The 17,191-nt window shown below is 36.8% G+C and overlaps 1 protein-coding gene across 4 annotated transcripts; it reads right to left on the bottom strand.

Annotated features, from left to right (window-relative positions):
- Nucleotides 1–638: 638 nt before the first annotated feature.
- acot11a (acyl-CoA thioesterase 11a) lies at nucleotides 639–16,965 on the bottom strand. 4 transcript variants are annotated; one of them, XM_059502243.1, is made up of 16 exons: nucleotides 16,670–16,962; nucleotides 15,738–15,969; nucleotides 14,047–14,116; nucleotides 13,662–13,722; nucleotides 13,143–13,244; nucleotides 12,743–12,890; nucleotides 11,280–11,430; nucleotides 10,461–10,580; nucleotides 10,209–10,347; nucleotides 10,032–10,087; nucleotides 7,120–7,186; nucleotides 6,677–6,760; nucleotides 6,462–6,595; nucleotides 5,610–5,741; nucleotides 997–1,123; nucleotides 639–921 (listed from the first exon to the last, which is right to left on the bottom strand). In XM_059502243.1, the coding sequence occupies exons 2-16, from the start codon at nucleotides 15,919–15,921 to the stop codon at nucleotides 763–765; spliced, it is 1,734 nt and encodes a 577-aa protein (XP_059358226.1). In that variant the 5' UTR covers nucleotides 15,922–15,969; nucleotides 16,670–16,962; the 3' UTR covers nucleotides 639–762. The 4 variants fall into 4 exon arrangements, 3 of the variants coding, with proteins under 3 accessions (XP_059358226.1, XP_059358225.1, XP_059358227.1); XM_059502242.1 differs by having other exon boundaries at nucleotides 15,738–15,946; XM_059502244.1 differs by having other exon boundaries at nucleotides 15,738–15,930.
- Between the last annotated feature and the right edge of the window lie 226 nt (nucleotides 16,966–17,191).

Below are 17,191 nucleotides of genomic sequence, written 5' to 3'. Positions count from 1 at the left end.
CCTATATTGAACCATTAAAAAAAAAACATTCACATGCAGAGATTACTCAACAAAGGTTACTCTCTTTCTACACTGCACATTTTATTTTAATCATCTTAATTTATTTATTTATTTATATATTTTTCAGCTTTGTAATACTTTACTGTTAAATTACCATTGTGTATGAAATGTGCAATATACATAAACTTGCCTTGCCTTTAAAATATGTCTCATAAAAAGAGGTAATTTACATGTAGAAAAATAGAAAAAAATTAGACAGATTCAGTGAGTCAATATATTTGTTCTGAGCAAACAGTGAGGAAAATTCCTGAGAAAGAATTCAGAGGGTCGGTCTGAATATGACCAGAGTTCTCCCCATTCCCAAATCATACACAGACACATCACAACTGGAGATTGCAGACTCTCCATTTTTACCCAAATTACTTTGCTGTTCTCTAAAACTTCCCAGACAGCAACATAGTGTTGGGCCAGATCCGGCCCACATCTGGCCAGTTTGAAAACCATGCGGGCCAAAATTTGGGCCAACACTGATTGCTGTCTGGGCTGCACAGTCAAGGTTTTTTTTACTTTTTCTTTCCAAAGCAATAGCAGCAACACTGAAAATTCAACCTGTGTTTACCATAGAGTACAGGCTTAACCCTAATAGACTAGTAGGAAAAAATTAAGAATACTACAAAAATATTAGATATGGCCCCTGTAAAAGCATAAACTGAAATATCAGTCGCAGCACATCATGATTCAGTTAAGCCCAGCAGCTGCTAGTTATAATGCAGAAGAGGTGAACGCAGATGTGCTGATTATGTTGTCCAGTAGGTACTGCCTGCATGCACAGAATATTGAGTAGAAACTGGACGAGAGGCCTGCAATGTCAGTGGAGATGTATGGCAGGACTTCTGGACTGGTCTGATTATAGTAGGAAATCTGAGGACAAAACAGAAAACCTATAAGACAATTCAGTGTGAAGTACATTGTGATCATAATTTTGTATTTTCCTACCTTCGAGACACTTTGTGAAACTTCATAAATTGTGAACCCAGCACAGACCACCTCACCCCTGTGGAATTCCTCTGTGGGCGGGTGAGAGGGTAGAGCAACTGATCTTAGGGCAATTACATATGGATCCCTAAAAAACAAATATACATTATATGTAAATATTAAATATAATTGTGCAGTGTTCCTGTAGCTCAGTTGGTAGAGCACTGCGCTATCAAGCGCAAGGTTGGGGCTTCGACTCCCCGGGAACACATGATATGTAAAAATTGATAGCCTGAATGCACTGTAAGTCACTTTGGATAAAGGAGTCTGCTAAATGCATACAATTAAATTAAATTAAATTAAAAAGAAAATATATATATATATATATATATAATTGTGCTGCATTCATGCCATGTTGTAATTACTAGATGACAACCCATGACATTCTACTTGAAGCTATTCACTTGAATTATGAATAGCTGAATTATGCGTTTCTGTGCCAAAACTATTAATGACAAAATGAATCTGTGTTATTTCAGTAATCGGTAGAAGAATAAAAAGCATCAAGTAACAGCTGTTATGCAAATACTGTAATAAACTTTGTGGGACATTAGTAGTATTTAACTGTGTGCTAGCTGCTTTAAACTGCATGGTATGTCCTTTGTTAAGTTTTTAGATTATTCTTGCATTTTGTAACAGAAATAGTATAATATTTTATATATTAAAATAAACACTTAAAGGGATAGTTCACCCAAAAATCTAAATTATGTCATTAATAACTCACCCTCATGTCGTTCCAAACCCGTGAGACCTCCGTTTATCTTTGGAACACAGTTTAAATTATTTTAGATTTAGTCCGAGAGCTCTCAGTCTCTCCATTGAAACTGTGTGTATGGTATACTGTCCATGTCCAGAAAAGTAAGAAAAACATAATCAAGGTAGTCCATGTGACATCAGAGGGTCAGTTAGAATTTTTTGAAGCATCGAAAATACATTTTGGTCCAAAAATAGCAAAAACTACGACTTTATTCATCATTGTCTTCTCCTCCGTGTCTGTTGTGATAGAGTTCAAAACAAAGAAGTTTGTGATTATCTGGTTTGCGAATGAATCATTCGATGTAACCAGATCTTTTTGAACCAGTTCACCAAATCGAACTGAATCGTTTTAAATGGTTCGCGTCTCCAATACGCATTAATCCACAAATGACTTAAGCTGTTAACTTTTTTTAATGTGGCTGACACTCCCTATGAGTTAAAACAAACCAATATCCCAGAGTAATTCATTTACTCAAACAGTACACTGACTTAATTGCTGTGAAGAGAGAACTGAAGATGAACACCGAGCCGAGCCAGATAATGAGCAAAACATTGACTCGTTCATGGGTCAAGAACCGGTTGCATCGGTTTTCGGATCACCAGTAGTTCTTTCGGACAGTTCGATTCAATAAACCGGTTGAAGAAAACGGTTCACTGGTTCTTTTGCGCTCGACGTAATGGCGTCATTGGTGATGATTGCCCTTGATTCAAGCCTTCAGTTTACCTGGACTCATAAAATTAGCACAGAATCAGTTCAGAATCAATCACCAAAAGACAGAGGTGTCAAGTAACTTACTTAAGTAGAAATTTGGGGTATCTATACTTTACTTGAGTAATTATTTTTCAGCCGACTTTTTACTTCTACTCCTTACATTTTCATGCAAGTATCTGTACTTTCTACAACTTACATTTTAAAAATAGCTGTGTTACTGCTATTTCATTTCGGCTTGTTTTCATTCTGGCTTGTCATCATTCAAAAAAAAAAAAAAACTATCCAGATAAATCGCGCCATCCGGATGGAGTGAATTTGATTGTGGTTGGATGAGAAGTATAAACATATACCATTCCGACACCCTATTGGTTTGTACGCGATCCATTGCATCTGCACATGACACAAATCACATCACACTCCAGCAAGGACATAGCCAGTTTTGGGTTCGTTTATCAAAAAATATATTTCTTAAAAGTAGGGTTGGGTATGGAACCGGTATCCGATCGCCTCAGAGTCAGACCCCTTAAATTTAATATGAAACCGGCGTCAGACCGGTCTCCTCTCCGTCTTTCAGGGTGCTCTTCAATCCGCAGACCGCGGCGGAGCAGCGCAAGTGCACTTAAACACAAACAGAGGGCACAAGGTATGTGTTTATCGATAGATTGTTAAAATATCTGTATCTGTGCAGTTCTTGGTCATAAATACAGTCTACAAAAGGTCACGAGGGAGCAGTCGGTTTCTCATCTACTGTAAAGTTTTCGCTTGTCACCGCTCATCACACCACAGCTGTTTCCTCCAGCGAAAATCTAGCCCTTAACACATATGAACAAACACATACTTTAATTACACTTATTTAAATATACTTAATTTAATCATACGTACTTTATACATACACTACTGTGCAAAAGTCTTAGGCACGTTAGTATTTTCACTTAAAAGAATGGTGTTCGGCCAGTTATTTAAATATTTTGCAATATTCTGTCAGTATAAAATATCAGTTTACATTTCCAAACATTCATTTTGCTATTGTCAGACTAATTGTGCATTCAAAATCGCACTAGATTATTATTAAAATGAATGGCAAACTGATATTTCCTACTGACACACTACAGCAAAAGATATAAATAACTGGCTTAAAAGACTTTTGCACAGTACTGTATTTTAAAAACGACATGGTTGCTATAAAGAATGACCACACAGTAATTCACAGAACTGATTAAAGACAGTGACAGACAGCACTCATTTTAACTAAATATCAGAATGAGAGACAGAGATACAGTAGAAACATTATGTTTGGTTTTGTATTAAATAATGACCCAGATTGTGAAATACATTTATTAGCCTTAGATTAAGGGAAGCACAACTTGGGAAATGAGAGCATCCAAGGTGAAAGCTATGGATTTATTTTAAATATTTGTAATGTTCTTTAATGTTATCCATAGTTTTTTTGTGGTTCTTTTATTTAAAGTATCGGTTCAGGCACGTTTAGGCGCCGGTACCGTTTTAAAAGTATCGAAAAGGCCCTGAACCCTACTTAAAAGTTATTATTTCTCACTGGCTCATTTACCAAATGGGTGCTTTCTCTTCATCCTCCACAAATTAAGTTACTGTAGGTAGTTCGGTAGTGAGACATTTTAATAAATTATCGTTTGCGATTGATGACGCGATTGACAATGTTGTGATAAGTAGGCAATACCAACTTTGTAACTCGTTACCCCCCCAACACTGGCCATAGCATACGTATGTACCGAATACAGGAAGCTATCAATCAAGCTAATCAACCTAAGCTTTTGTTCTTAATGGCATTTTTTTTCCTTACATTACTTTTACATTTACATTTTGCTGATGCTTTTATCCAAAGCGACTTACAATTGCTATATATGTCAGAGGTCGCACGCCTCTGGAGCAACTAGGGGTTAAGTGTCTTGCTCAGGGACACACTGGTGTCTTACAGTGGATTCGAACCCGGGTCTCTCACACCAAAGGCATGTGTCTTATCCACTGCGCCAACACCACCCCACTTCAAGTAGTTTTTTAAACCAGTACTTTTTAAACCCTAGTATATATATTGCAGATATGCTCATTGAATATAAACCTAACAGACCACTCAGATCACTAGGATCGAGTCAGTTAGAAATACCAAAGGTTCACACAAAACAAGGGAAGTCCGCCTTTAGTTACTATGCCGCCCACAGTTGAAATCATCTTCCAGAAGAGATCAGATGTGCTAAAACACTAGTCACATTTAAATCTAGACTTAAAACTCATCTGTTTAGCTGTGCATTTATTGAATGAGCACTGTGCAATGTCTGAACTGATTGCACTATATTCTCACTGTTTTTTTATATGTAAAATCATTTTCTAACTGTTTTTAAATTCATTAAAGTACATTTTTTATCATGTAAAATATTTTTAATTGCTTGTTTTATTTTTGTTATTATTTTTCTTCATGATTATTTTACTTTCTTTTATGTAAAGCACTTTGAATTACCATACGAAATGTGCTATATAAATAAACTTGCCTTGCCTTGCCTTGCCTAGGATCTATACTTCTACTTGAGTAATGAATGCCAATACTTTTGACACCACTGCCAAAAGAATCAGTTCGGTTCAGACGCTCTGTGTTTCAGTCTGCTTCACACTGAATCACACATGCACATTATCATCAGCTCCTCGGTTCTCGAATCGGACGCGTCTGACAGAAACGGTTCTTGACTCAAGAACCCTAGTATAATTTTCGATGCTTCAAAATATTCTAACTGACCTTCTGATGTCACATGGACTACTTTGATGATGTTTTTCTTACCTTTCTGGACATGGACAGTATACCGTGCACACAGTTTCAATGGAGGGACTGAGAGCTCTCGGACTAAATCTAAAATATCTTAAACTGTGTTCCGAAGATAAACGGAGGTCTCACGGGTTTGGAACGACATGATGGTGAGTTATTAATGACATAATTTTTATTTTTGGGTGAACTATCCCTTTAACTACATTTTACTGCTAAGTCCACTGCCATTTTAAATGTGTTTTCCACATGCCATTTCAGTGGTCAGCTAATTTTAGCTTTTAATACCACACCTAGAATTGCTATAGTCATCCTCACCCGCTATCACAGGGTGGTCTTCTAGAGGCCAGTAAAATGAAGTCCTGATATTTTCCTCCTTTACTGACCGAAGGAGTAACAACTTGATAGATGAAATCATCCTCATCAACACTAAGGAGCAGATTACACAAACTGCACAAAACAATACAAAAATTTTAAAGGTCAATTTGAATTTGCATTTGGATTAGCATTTTTGAATAATGGATATTTCAAAATTATATACAGTATGGTCATGTAACAGACAAAAGGGTTTACATGTACAGATATGAAAAACTTACGAATGTAACATTGGTAATAACAGTGCTCATATCAGGTATGTGCATGCATAATTCCTTTCCAAAAATTAAGAGGAACTGATGAAGTTTGATACATTTCCAGTATTTGGTTTTGGTGTCTTTTTTTTTTTCTTTTGAATTTTTTTTTTTTACTTTTTAGAAGGTTTGAGTCTTAGTGACCTGATAGACTAAAGAATTAAAAAATAATTTGGTTTTGTGCAACCCTACTTGACAACTGAGAATATTAACAGTCTGATGTCCTTTCTTTAAAAAAAAAAATGTCTGACTGGCAGAGTGCCAAACGATGCAATATTTCTTGAGAGTTAGTCAAATCTATGATCACAAGGGCACCCAAAACTCATTACAATCACAATTTATTCTCTATCAAGCTCAAATTTATTGATATTATCCATTGTTATCCGACATGATCTTGATCTTGTTTTTGGATAAAAAAGCATTACATTTATTCATTTTGAGTGAATAAGCATGACATTTATCTCTGGCCTTCCCTATTCATTTTGTAATCAAAAGAGTCTGTACAGTAGCTAATAATATTGTATTATGTACAGTATCTCACGTATAGTGTTGGTCCCATTCATGTCTGCGACTGAGATCTGAGAGGAGGATGAAGGCTCTTTGTGCTGGGATTTCCATCTCAAACTCCACCCTGAAACACAGACTCTGACTCTCCTCCAATGTATACAGGCTCACCTGCCCAGTGGAAGACAAGGTGTTTAATGTTAAAGTGTGAACTCTATAATGTGCAACTGACATATGGCAAATAGTCCTTACATTGTTCTTCTTTGAGCTGAGGTCCCAGCTGTTTTTGGCTGCAAGCATCTTCAAGGCAGACACATTATTGTAGCTCAGATAAACCTGAAAGTGAGAATAGCCTTACAAAAAAACAGTGCTTTTCATCTCTTTTGCACATTATCAGTGATTTTGCTCAAAATGAGATGTGAGTGAAACACACTGTAAACTCTATGAGTAAATTATATAAATAGTAAATATCTGATTACTACTGAAATAGTACTAATAGTGGCAGTGTACAATCATTTCTCAGTGCCACATAATTCTGCATATCTTGTCTGCTTTTTATCTTTATTTTGGAGGTGTCTCCTGATATATATTTTTTTACACACAAGCCCTATTCATGACACAAGTTTGGACCTTATAATGGTAAACACTAAACAGACCTTTGGATAACATGTACTTTCTAAAGAAGGGAAAGTTACCTGGTTACTGGTGTCCCATGGGACAGACAGTGGCACCTCAGTCTGCTTGCATGAGATAATGTACTTCCTGAGTAGAAACAAAGGCCAGATGAGCAAATCATGTTTTTGAGAGAAACTGAACAACAGGCAATAGAGCTATATGATACTGTCACATTTATGATTTAAAGGGTTAGTTCACCCAGATAGCAAAATTATGTAATTAATAACTTTCCCTCATGTTGTTTCAAACCCGTAAGACCTCCGTTTATCTTTGGAACACAGTTTAAGATATTTTAGATTTAGTCCGAGAGCTCTCAGTCCTTCCATTGAAGCTGTGTGTACGGTATACTGTCCATGTCCAGAAAGGTAAGAAAAACATCATCAAAGTAGTCCATGTGACATCAGATGGTCAGTTAGAATTTTTTGAAGCATCGAAATTACATTTTGGTCCAAAAATAGCAAAAACGATGACTTTATTCAGCATTGTCTTCTCTTCCGTGTCTGTTGTGAGAGAGAGTTCAAAACAAAGCAGTCTGGATATCCGGTTCGCGAACGAATCATTCAGTTCACCAAATCGAACTGAATCGTTTTAAACGGTTCGCATCTCTAATACGCATTAATCCACAAATGACTTAAGTTGTTAAATTTTTTAATGTGGCTGACACTCCCTCTGAGTTCAAACAAACCAATATCCCGGAGTAATGCATGCACTCAAACAGTACACTGACTGAACTGCTGTGAAGAGAGAACTGAAGATGAACACCGAGCCGAGCCAGATAAGAAGAATCGAGGAGCTGATGATACTGCGCATGTGTGATTCAGCGTGAAGCAGACTGACACACAGAGCGCATGAACTGAACTGATTCTTTTGGTGATTGATTCTGAACTGATTGTGTGCTAGTGTTATGAGCGCGGGTAAACCGAAGGCTTGAATCAAGGGCAATCATCGCAAATGACGCCATTACATCGAGCGCAAAAGAACCGGTGAACCGTTTTCTTCAACCGGTTTATTGTATCAAACTGTCCGAAAGAACTACTGGTGATCCGAAAACCGATGCAACCGGTTCTTGACTTGTGAACGAGTCAGTCTTTTGTTCGTTATCTGGCTCGGCTCGGTGTTCATCTCCAGTTCTCTCTTCACAGCAGTTCAGTCAGTGTACTGTTTGAGTGCATGCATTACTCCGGGATATTGGTTTGTTTGAACTCAGAGGGAGTTTCAGCCACATTAAAAAAGTTAACAGCTTAAGTCATTTGTGGATTAATGCCAGGCGGCAAGGAAGTCGACCGGAAGTTGAAGTCGGCCGCGAGCTGCCATCTTGTAGCAGAACTTCACTTGCGTTAGCATCCCATTGACTTTGCATTCATTTTGGCGTCACTTTGACAGCGAATAACTTTACATCTGAGGCGTTTAAAGACTCCATTTGTCCATTATTTATTTCTAAAGATACACGACAATGTATAAAGGGCTCCATTACCTTCTATGTTACATTATGGCCCTGTAGAAACAGTTTTTGTAAAAAAAGGCTTAAGATTGCGTCATAACCACTCGACTCTCTGTCGCACAGTAGAGAAATTACCGTACAGACAGGAGGAGAAGCTCGCAGGCAATTAACTTAATATGGCGTACTGGCGTTACATTTTAAAATACTATACAAAATAATTAATCAGAATACTTACTCCTGCTCACTCACGCCAAAGAACCCCCCGCTCAAGCTCGCCGTCTCTGCAAGATTAACGATGGCAGTTTGCACGCACAGCTACTAGAAGATTTACATCTGTCAGACAGGTTGCTGATGTCATCAAGCTTAGTTTGAGTCTGCGCGTCAGAAACGGAAGTGCTAAAAATCGCTAAAAATGGGCTTCACTTGTCTCAATTGAGTTCCAATGGGGTCGCTGTGTTCATTTCTTTTACTGTCTATGATTAATGCGTATTAGAGATGCGAACCATTTAAAACGATTCAGTTCGATTTGGTGAACTGAATGATTCGTTCGCAAACCGGATATCCAGACTGCTTTGTTTTGAACTCTCTCACACAACAGACACAGTAGAGAAGACAATGCTGAATAAAGTCGTCGTTTTTGCTATTTTTGGACCAAAATTTATTTTCAATGTTTCAAAAAATTCTAACTGACCCTCTGATGTCACATGGACTACTTTGATGATGTTTTTCTTACCTTTCTGGACATGGACAGTATACCGTACACACAGCTTCAACGGAGGGACTGAGAGCTCTCGGACTAAATCTAAAATATCTTAAACTGTGTTCCAAAGATAAACGGAGGTCTTACGGGTTTGGAACAACATGAGGGTAAGTTATTAATTACATAATTTTGCTATCTGAGTAAACTAACCCTTTAAGTTGTCTGTGTTTCCGTTCTCCTGCCTTGTTTGTTTCCATGGTTTTTGATTTAATTAGCTCCACACATGTTTCAGTTTTCCCAGTTAATTTTATATTACTTAAGTCTGTGTTCCCTTAAGATTCCTTTGTCTGCTATCGTTTGGATTTGTGTTAGGTTGTGCCTATTTTCTCCTGTGGATTATTAAAAGAACTACTTCGTCGTGCACTTTGTTTTGCACAACAACACGTGACAAATGCTGAGGAAAAATAGTATATTACTTTATATCATTTCAAAATTAATTTAATTATTCCATTAAATTTATTTGTTTTTTATTAGATTTTAGATTTTTAAACAGATTTTTGGAAGTTTATTGTAATTTTTAGAAATAGTATTTCAAGCATATCAAAAGAAATACTTAAACTAAGCCTAATAAGGAAAAAATATATGTATTTATCTATAATGTTGATCTACTAGTTTTAGCAGTGACGCACATTGACAGCGCCATCTGTGGGTGAGCTGAAGACTTTGCAGTCTAGCCAACTAGTTATAAGCTGGAGCTTTTTTTATGAATGGACCAGCACCAGTTTTGCTACCTATCAAGACGAATCTTCTTCCTGGCAAGGGCCTCCTGATATCTCCTCTGTCCCTCCTGTCATAAAATTCAGAATACTATTCAAAATTCAGATTTTACAATATTCAATTTACTTTAACAATCAAGCGACTGTTGGCATGAATGTTTGCACAGTGAACACCAAATCTGGACTTTTCACCTGAGGTTCAGGTTTAATGGGGGGCAGTGGACGTGGCCTTCCTTTCTCGTCCAGCACCTCAAACGTCATGAAGGCACTATTAATATGTCTCAGAGGTTCATCTCCGTGATAGGCTTCTGCACAGACACCTACCTCCATACTAAAAAAACAGAGATACTGCCAATGAGCTGTATGACATCATCACTGTGTAGTAATTAAAATCTAAATACATCTCTTAGATACTGATAGATAGATTATATACTGTAAGTCCACCTGTTCTTGAATGTGTTATTGACAATGGCCTTTAGAACCAAACGATCTCCAACCTGGGAAGGGCCTCTAAAGTGAAACATGTCTATAGCCCTCAAAGTTGGATGAGCATTGCATAAACGACTAAAAAAAAAGGAAAAAAAGAAAGAGAAAGCCAATATATGTCATTAGTTTTTATTAGACCATTACAAGACACAAAGATGTTTTTTCGTCTTGTGGTGACATACTTCCTTATACAAACATGAAGATATTGCTGGATTTAATTTGCTACTTTAAACAAATATGTCGGTGGATTCTGATTTGAGAGAACAACAGGGGATGGACTTTTAAAGAACATCTTAATGATGGATTTGTTTTACAAACACATATTTTTTGCTTCACAAGACATTCATTGTTGGACTGGAGTTAGTGAGCAACTGATGTAATGCTAAATTTCTCCAAATCTTCTCAGATGAAGAAACAAACTCATCTAAATGTCAGTTTGGCCTGAGTATGAGTGCATTTTAATTTTTGGGTGATGCATTCCTTTAATTGTGTATATTGTAGCAGTATATAGCATATAGATAGACCTCAAAGCTAACACAGATTAACTAAATGGCATAAAATCTATGATTTCACAGAGTTTTTAAGAAAGCTGAAGTTTATGTTATATGCTTTAAGTAAACCTTTCCATATATACTGTCATTACAGAAGTCTCTTTTCCGTTTTTGTTTGTATCAACATTACAAACCTTTAACCCTGATCTTTTGCAGGCTAAGGGTTAAAAAAGGTAAATATTAACTGCTGTATAAAAATGCACTTTGCAAGTGTGCAGACACACACCTGGCTGCAATGGTAGCGACATTTTCCATCCAGGCCATAATCTGGCCTCCGAATGTGTTGACCTGGTGATTGGCATGAGGAGGAAGTACCAGCTCGACACTTTCCACTCTTGTTCTTTCTGTTGGCAAAGCCTCATCATCATCATGGCTCTCTGCCTCACAAACAATAAAACACCTCCTCAAGATGCTAAACAGATGCTTGGAGAAAACTAAATGAACAGGTGCTATAGCTTAAGAGTCATAGTTCACTCTAAAAATGAAAATTCTGTCACTATTTACTCAACTATATGTTGTTCCAAACCTGTATGATTTTGTTCTGCTGAATGACTTTTCTTCTCTCTGACTCTTTTCATACAAATAAAGTGGGGATTCTACAGTAAATCCTTTTTTTGTGTTCCACAGAAAGTTTTTCAGGTTTAGAAATACATGATGGTGAGTAAACGTTGACTGATTTGACATTTCTGGGTGAACTAACCCCTTAGGCCTAAGTAATTTACTCTGTCTGAGATATTATCACATGTGCATATTTACATATGCATTCAGTCTGTGAGCCTTATTGTAATGTTTGCACAAAACCTTTTGTTGTCTTTCCCAAAGTCTTTACCAAAAAAGAAGTGCCTCCACCAGGGCCGGATTTACCTCTTTTTGTGACAAAACAAATTTTTGGGGCCCCCTTCGCTATTAATATAATAGGACTAATATTAACACCCAAGCAAACAAAAACATTTCTTAATCATTTGAAACATTACAGTGTTTCCTATCGCAATAAGTGCTTGCCGCAGTCAATAAAAATCGAATGTAGCTCTTCATTTTTTTTTCTCAGAAACTCAGAAAGACCATTCCATTAATAAGTGCGGTGTACCACTTCGGGAATTTTTTTTTTCTAATAATTTTATTGCTCAGGAATCACAAACACACATAAAAACATTGTTCAGATGATTTGTTTCAAGACATTTGACATGTTTCTGTCCTGAAATGTGTTGAACTATTTATTATGCACTTCATCCCAAACCTTCCATTGCAAATTGCAAAATGTCATTTTAGAGGTAATAACAGATTCTTGAGCCATTAATGCAGTCTAATGCAGTTATTAGAGAAAGAGAGAGATTAAGTGCATGTGAATACTAGCTCCTGTTTTTACCTTATTGTTTGTTATATGAATTTGCTCAATGTCTTCTGTGGTTTTGGTTCTTTTATTGTTGCAGATAGCCCAAAGTATAACTAAATATTATATATCTATATATATATATATATATATATATATATATATATATATATCCCCGGATGAGCGAGCATAGGCAACTGCCTATAATGCCTATGCTTAAATCCGGCCCTGGCCTCCACCACTTAATAATAATAATAATAATAATTCCTTACATTTATATAGCTCTTTTCTGGGCACTCAAAACGCTTTACATAGAAAGGGGGAATCTCCTCAACCACCAAGACACTTAAGACACTTACCTTCACTGATACTTCTCTGGAGGGTCTTGTTGTTGAGCAATTCCTGCATGATGTTGTGGTGAATGAGTCTCATCCTCCTCCTCTCAGCTGCTAAACTGTGTTCCACCTGTTCTTGGTGTGTGCAGGGCACAACCTGCTTCAGCTGCACCTGCAGTTACAGAGTGCAGAGTACAAGTGCATTTAGATGGTGTGCAGAAAGCAACTGTATCTGCCTTGTTTATTTTTAATGCCATTTGCCTTGTTTCCTTATTTTCAGTGTTTCCTTATTTCCATAGCTATAACAAAAAGGTCAAATCAGTATGTAAATCATATTTTTCCCCATTAACTAAGATATAAGTGAGTATAACATATTTATAAACATTATTATTATAAGCATTCTTATGGCATTGTTTTCTCATACCTTGTTTGCATCTGTGCCTTTGGCGACAAATGTGGCAAAAGCCTGACACACTCTCCAGTGCCGGCCACTGTAAAGGTCCTCACAGCTCACCTCTATCCCCACCTCACACACAAACACCAATACATACATGAATAATTGCCATTCTACATATTTTATTTCTTCAAATAAATGTGAAGTGAATTAAAAATGGTTCTCTATCATCAACAGTAATCTAACACAGTACTCTAATAATTCTAATGCAGTACTCTCAGTACTCTTATTAGGAGGCAGGAAAAAGATCTCCAGTTAACATAACGCAAATATTCTGCAGATATGTTAAGGTTTCACTTTAATCAAAGTCATTTGTTTTACTTTGTAAACCATGTTGAATTATCATATTCGATTGGCATCAGAAGCTCTGAAAACCTCAGTGTTACATAACAGTAGAAACCACTCCAAAAACATCTGTAGGTTGTAGTAGAGTAACTAATAAAATAAAGATAGACTATTTCATATTATAATTTAAAGTGTGGCTATTACCTCCATGCTTGAGTTGAAGGCCCTGTTGACTTTGGCCTTAATGTTGACCACTTGTCCAACACTGAAATATATATGTGTATTTCAAATGTAAGTGATAATGACAGTAGCTTATGATATATTAGAGACTGCTTTCCATTGGGCTTATATTACTGAGACTCTCCTCTCTAATCAACATTACATTTGATCTGTGCTGTTTTATTCTAACAATCTGACAGACTGGAGTAATGAACAGTCTACTGCATAATAGTAGTTTAATAGAACTATTATCCAGACTGAACTGCCAGTACTCCCTAAGGGCGAAATGACATTCCGGTTAAGATGTTTTTCAAAAGACATTGAGATGTGGCTCTAATTATCTAAAAAATAAGGGATATTTATTTTGTACCCAATGGTGTGCTCAAAGTAGATGTCATCAAGAGAAGCTGTCACACAGGGGCATCCAGCATGTCTTTCAGCTGGAATGGAAGCAGAACAAAAAATACATCTTGACAATAATGAATCTCACACAATTTTTACATTTTTGCCTTTTTATGACTGACAGGTGATGTGCAAGGAATACAGTATTTGCACCTTCTTGATTTCTTCTGTTTAAGTGTAGGTCATAGGTACAGTGCAGACCAAAAGTTTGGACACACCTTCTCATTCAAAGAGTTTTCTTTATTTTCATGACTATGAAAATTGTAGAGTCACACTGAAGGCATCAAGGGCTATTTGACCAAGAAGGAGAGTGATGGGGTGCTGCGCCAGATGACCTGGCCTCCACAGTCACCGGACCTGAACCCAATCGAGATGGTTTAGGGGTGAGCTGGACCGCAGACTGAAGGCAAAAGGGCCAACAAGTGCTAAGCATCTCTCGGGGAACTCCTTCAAGACTGTTGGAAGTCCATTTCAGGTGACTACCTCTTGAAGCTCATCAAGAGAATGCCAAGAGTGTGCAAAGCAGTAATCAAAGCAAAAGGTGGCTACTTTGAAGAACCTAGAATATGACATATTTTCAGTTGTTTCACACTTTTTTGTTATGTATATAATTCCATATATAATTCCACGTGTTAATTCATAGTTTTGATGCCTTCAGTGTGAATCTACAATTTTCATAGTCATGAAAATAAAGAAAACTCTTTGAATGAGAAGGTGTGTCCAAACTTTTGGTCTGTACTGTAGGTCATGCTAAATTGTTTCAGAAATGAAAACTAAACCAATCATAAAACAAAGGCAACCTGAGTAAACACAAAATACAATTTTCTTTCAGATATAACGTTATTTAATGAAGCACCCTATTTAAGGAAGGCAGTGTCATGGCTTGAGAGGGGAGGAGGCAAATAGAATGATCCCTGTCACTTGTGCAATATTTTTGCATCAGTAAAGGTTACTGTTGACGACTCCACCATCCGAAAGACACAGGCCACTGCTCACCCAGAAGAGTATCAAAACGCATCTGAATTTTGCCAAGACACACCTTGATGATCCTCCAACCTTTTGGGAGAATATTTTGTGGTCTAATGAGCTGGAAGTAGTAATACTGTTTGGAAGACAGGGGTCCATTTAGGGTAAACCAAACACCAAAAAAAACATCATACCTATGGTCAAGCATGGTGGTGACCAAGGAAGGATAAACAAATGGGCCTATCGGGCCAAAATTCAATTCAACCAAGGCAACATCCCCCCAAAACCACTCCTTGCACACACCCCGCAAAATGTGAATTAAATCTGGGGGGGGAAATTACAAACTGTAGCAGTTTACTTTGGTTGCCTTTGTTCTATGTTACAGTTTGTATAAGGATCTAAAACAATTAACATGAAATATACATAAAAACAGGACAAATTAGTATGGGGAAAATACATTTTCACAGTACTGTATAAGAAATGTACCTAATAATTTATCCCACAATGCAATATTTCAAGTAATGTTCTCACATTCTAGAACATACTACATGCAGTCACACACTCTAGTTTTGCTTCGTCACTGCAAACACGTCCTTAGTATTATACTATTACTCATATCCTTATATAGAGTATTTTTGGAGCCTTTACAATGCAGGTTAAAAGTGCTTTGTGTCATTCATTGTGTAAACTCACCAGACAGACATGCTGTGCAGTCCATCCATTTGAGCAGCTGTCCGATGCTCAGCTCTCCGCAGTGGTTGGCATGGCAGGGCAGCACTATCTGGCTCATCTTCACCTCTGAAGGGTTGCGATGCTGTCCTTCATCCTCCAGCTGAAGGTTATGCAGATTCTCCTTATGATGGGATTCTGATGCCATACTGATAGACTGAAGATTGCAGAAGCTGACAGCAAATAATGTACAATGCTAATATAAGAAATTTGAATTTTGCTTTGAATACAGCTGTCCCATAAAGGACAATTTAGCCACAAATCAGATAACTAGTCATTTTCATCTTAATTTTTAGATTAAATCTCAAATTCTTAATTTTTTTAAAAGTGTATTGTATTTATATTTATAATGTATTTATGTTTTTGCATCCAAAATTTTAATTAATATGAAAAAAACCATCAATACATAAAATGCACTTTTACATCGTCTAAAACACTGACTAGACCTATGTCCACTTTTTAAAATATTTTTCATTTTATTATCTGTATTATTATTATTATTTACATTTTAAATGCATTTGCCGGCAAACTAAACATAACGAGGTATGATTGTGAATTTTACCACATGAAATTGCACATCACAACACTGTACTTTCAATCTGGTAACGATTTATTATTACTGCTGAACATTGCGCAACCTTCAGTAACCACTGTGACACTATAGACACTCCTTAACGTTAACACCCTTGACAAAAAACAAAATATTCAATACATACCTGTACTAATAAGATTTGTCTACAAATTCATTTCAACATGAGAATTAATGTAATGTGCCACTTGCGTTTCTGTGCAGCGCGTTTACAATGAAGTGAATAGACGTGCAGACAGAATGAGTATGCAGAACAGCATCGAAAACAAGTTTAAATGGCGATATAAAGTATCATTCACGCCCTTACCGCGATCTGCCTAGACAGTCTGGTTAGATTCAAAACAGCAACCTTTCTAGCAAGCTATAACTTCAACGACAGACTCGGGCGTTCACGGAAGTTCTTAGCGCATGGGAAGTCAGCAAAAATACCTCTGCAGTCGCGCGCATGTAATTCTCAGTAACAAGAAGCCTAACTAAGACCCCGCCCATCGTCTGTAAGTTCACAACACTCTTCTTAAGATACTTATTTTAGGATCCTTCATTAAACATTAAAGACAACAACATACAAACATAGCAATCGTGTTTGAAAACAGCACGGGATATTTTGACACCTGCCATTTATTGTCTAATTCACTATCCGACAGGTGGCGCAAAAAGTCTTTAAAAGCACAGGACATCGCTTCAAATACAGTTAACGAAATTTTGTTAGCATAATTGGGCACGTTTACAACGTTTACAATAGAATCAGAACAGTAGTACATATATATTTATTTTAAGAAATTATATAAAAGAAAGATAAAAGAGTAAAGATTGTGTTTATAGTTGCTAT

This window comes from Carassius carassius, chromosome 20, assembly GCF_963082965.1.
Source record: "Carassius carassius chromosome 20, fCarCar2.1, whole genome shotgun sequence".
Lineage (NCBI taxonomy): Eukaryota > Metazoa > Chordata > Actinopteri > Cypriniformes > Cyprinidae > Carassius > Carassius carassius.
Note: the sequence above shows the minus strand (reverse complement) of the source record. Positions and strands in the feature narration are given on the sequence as shown.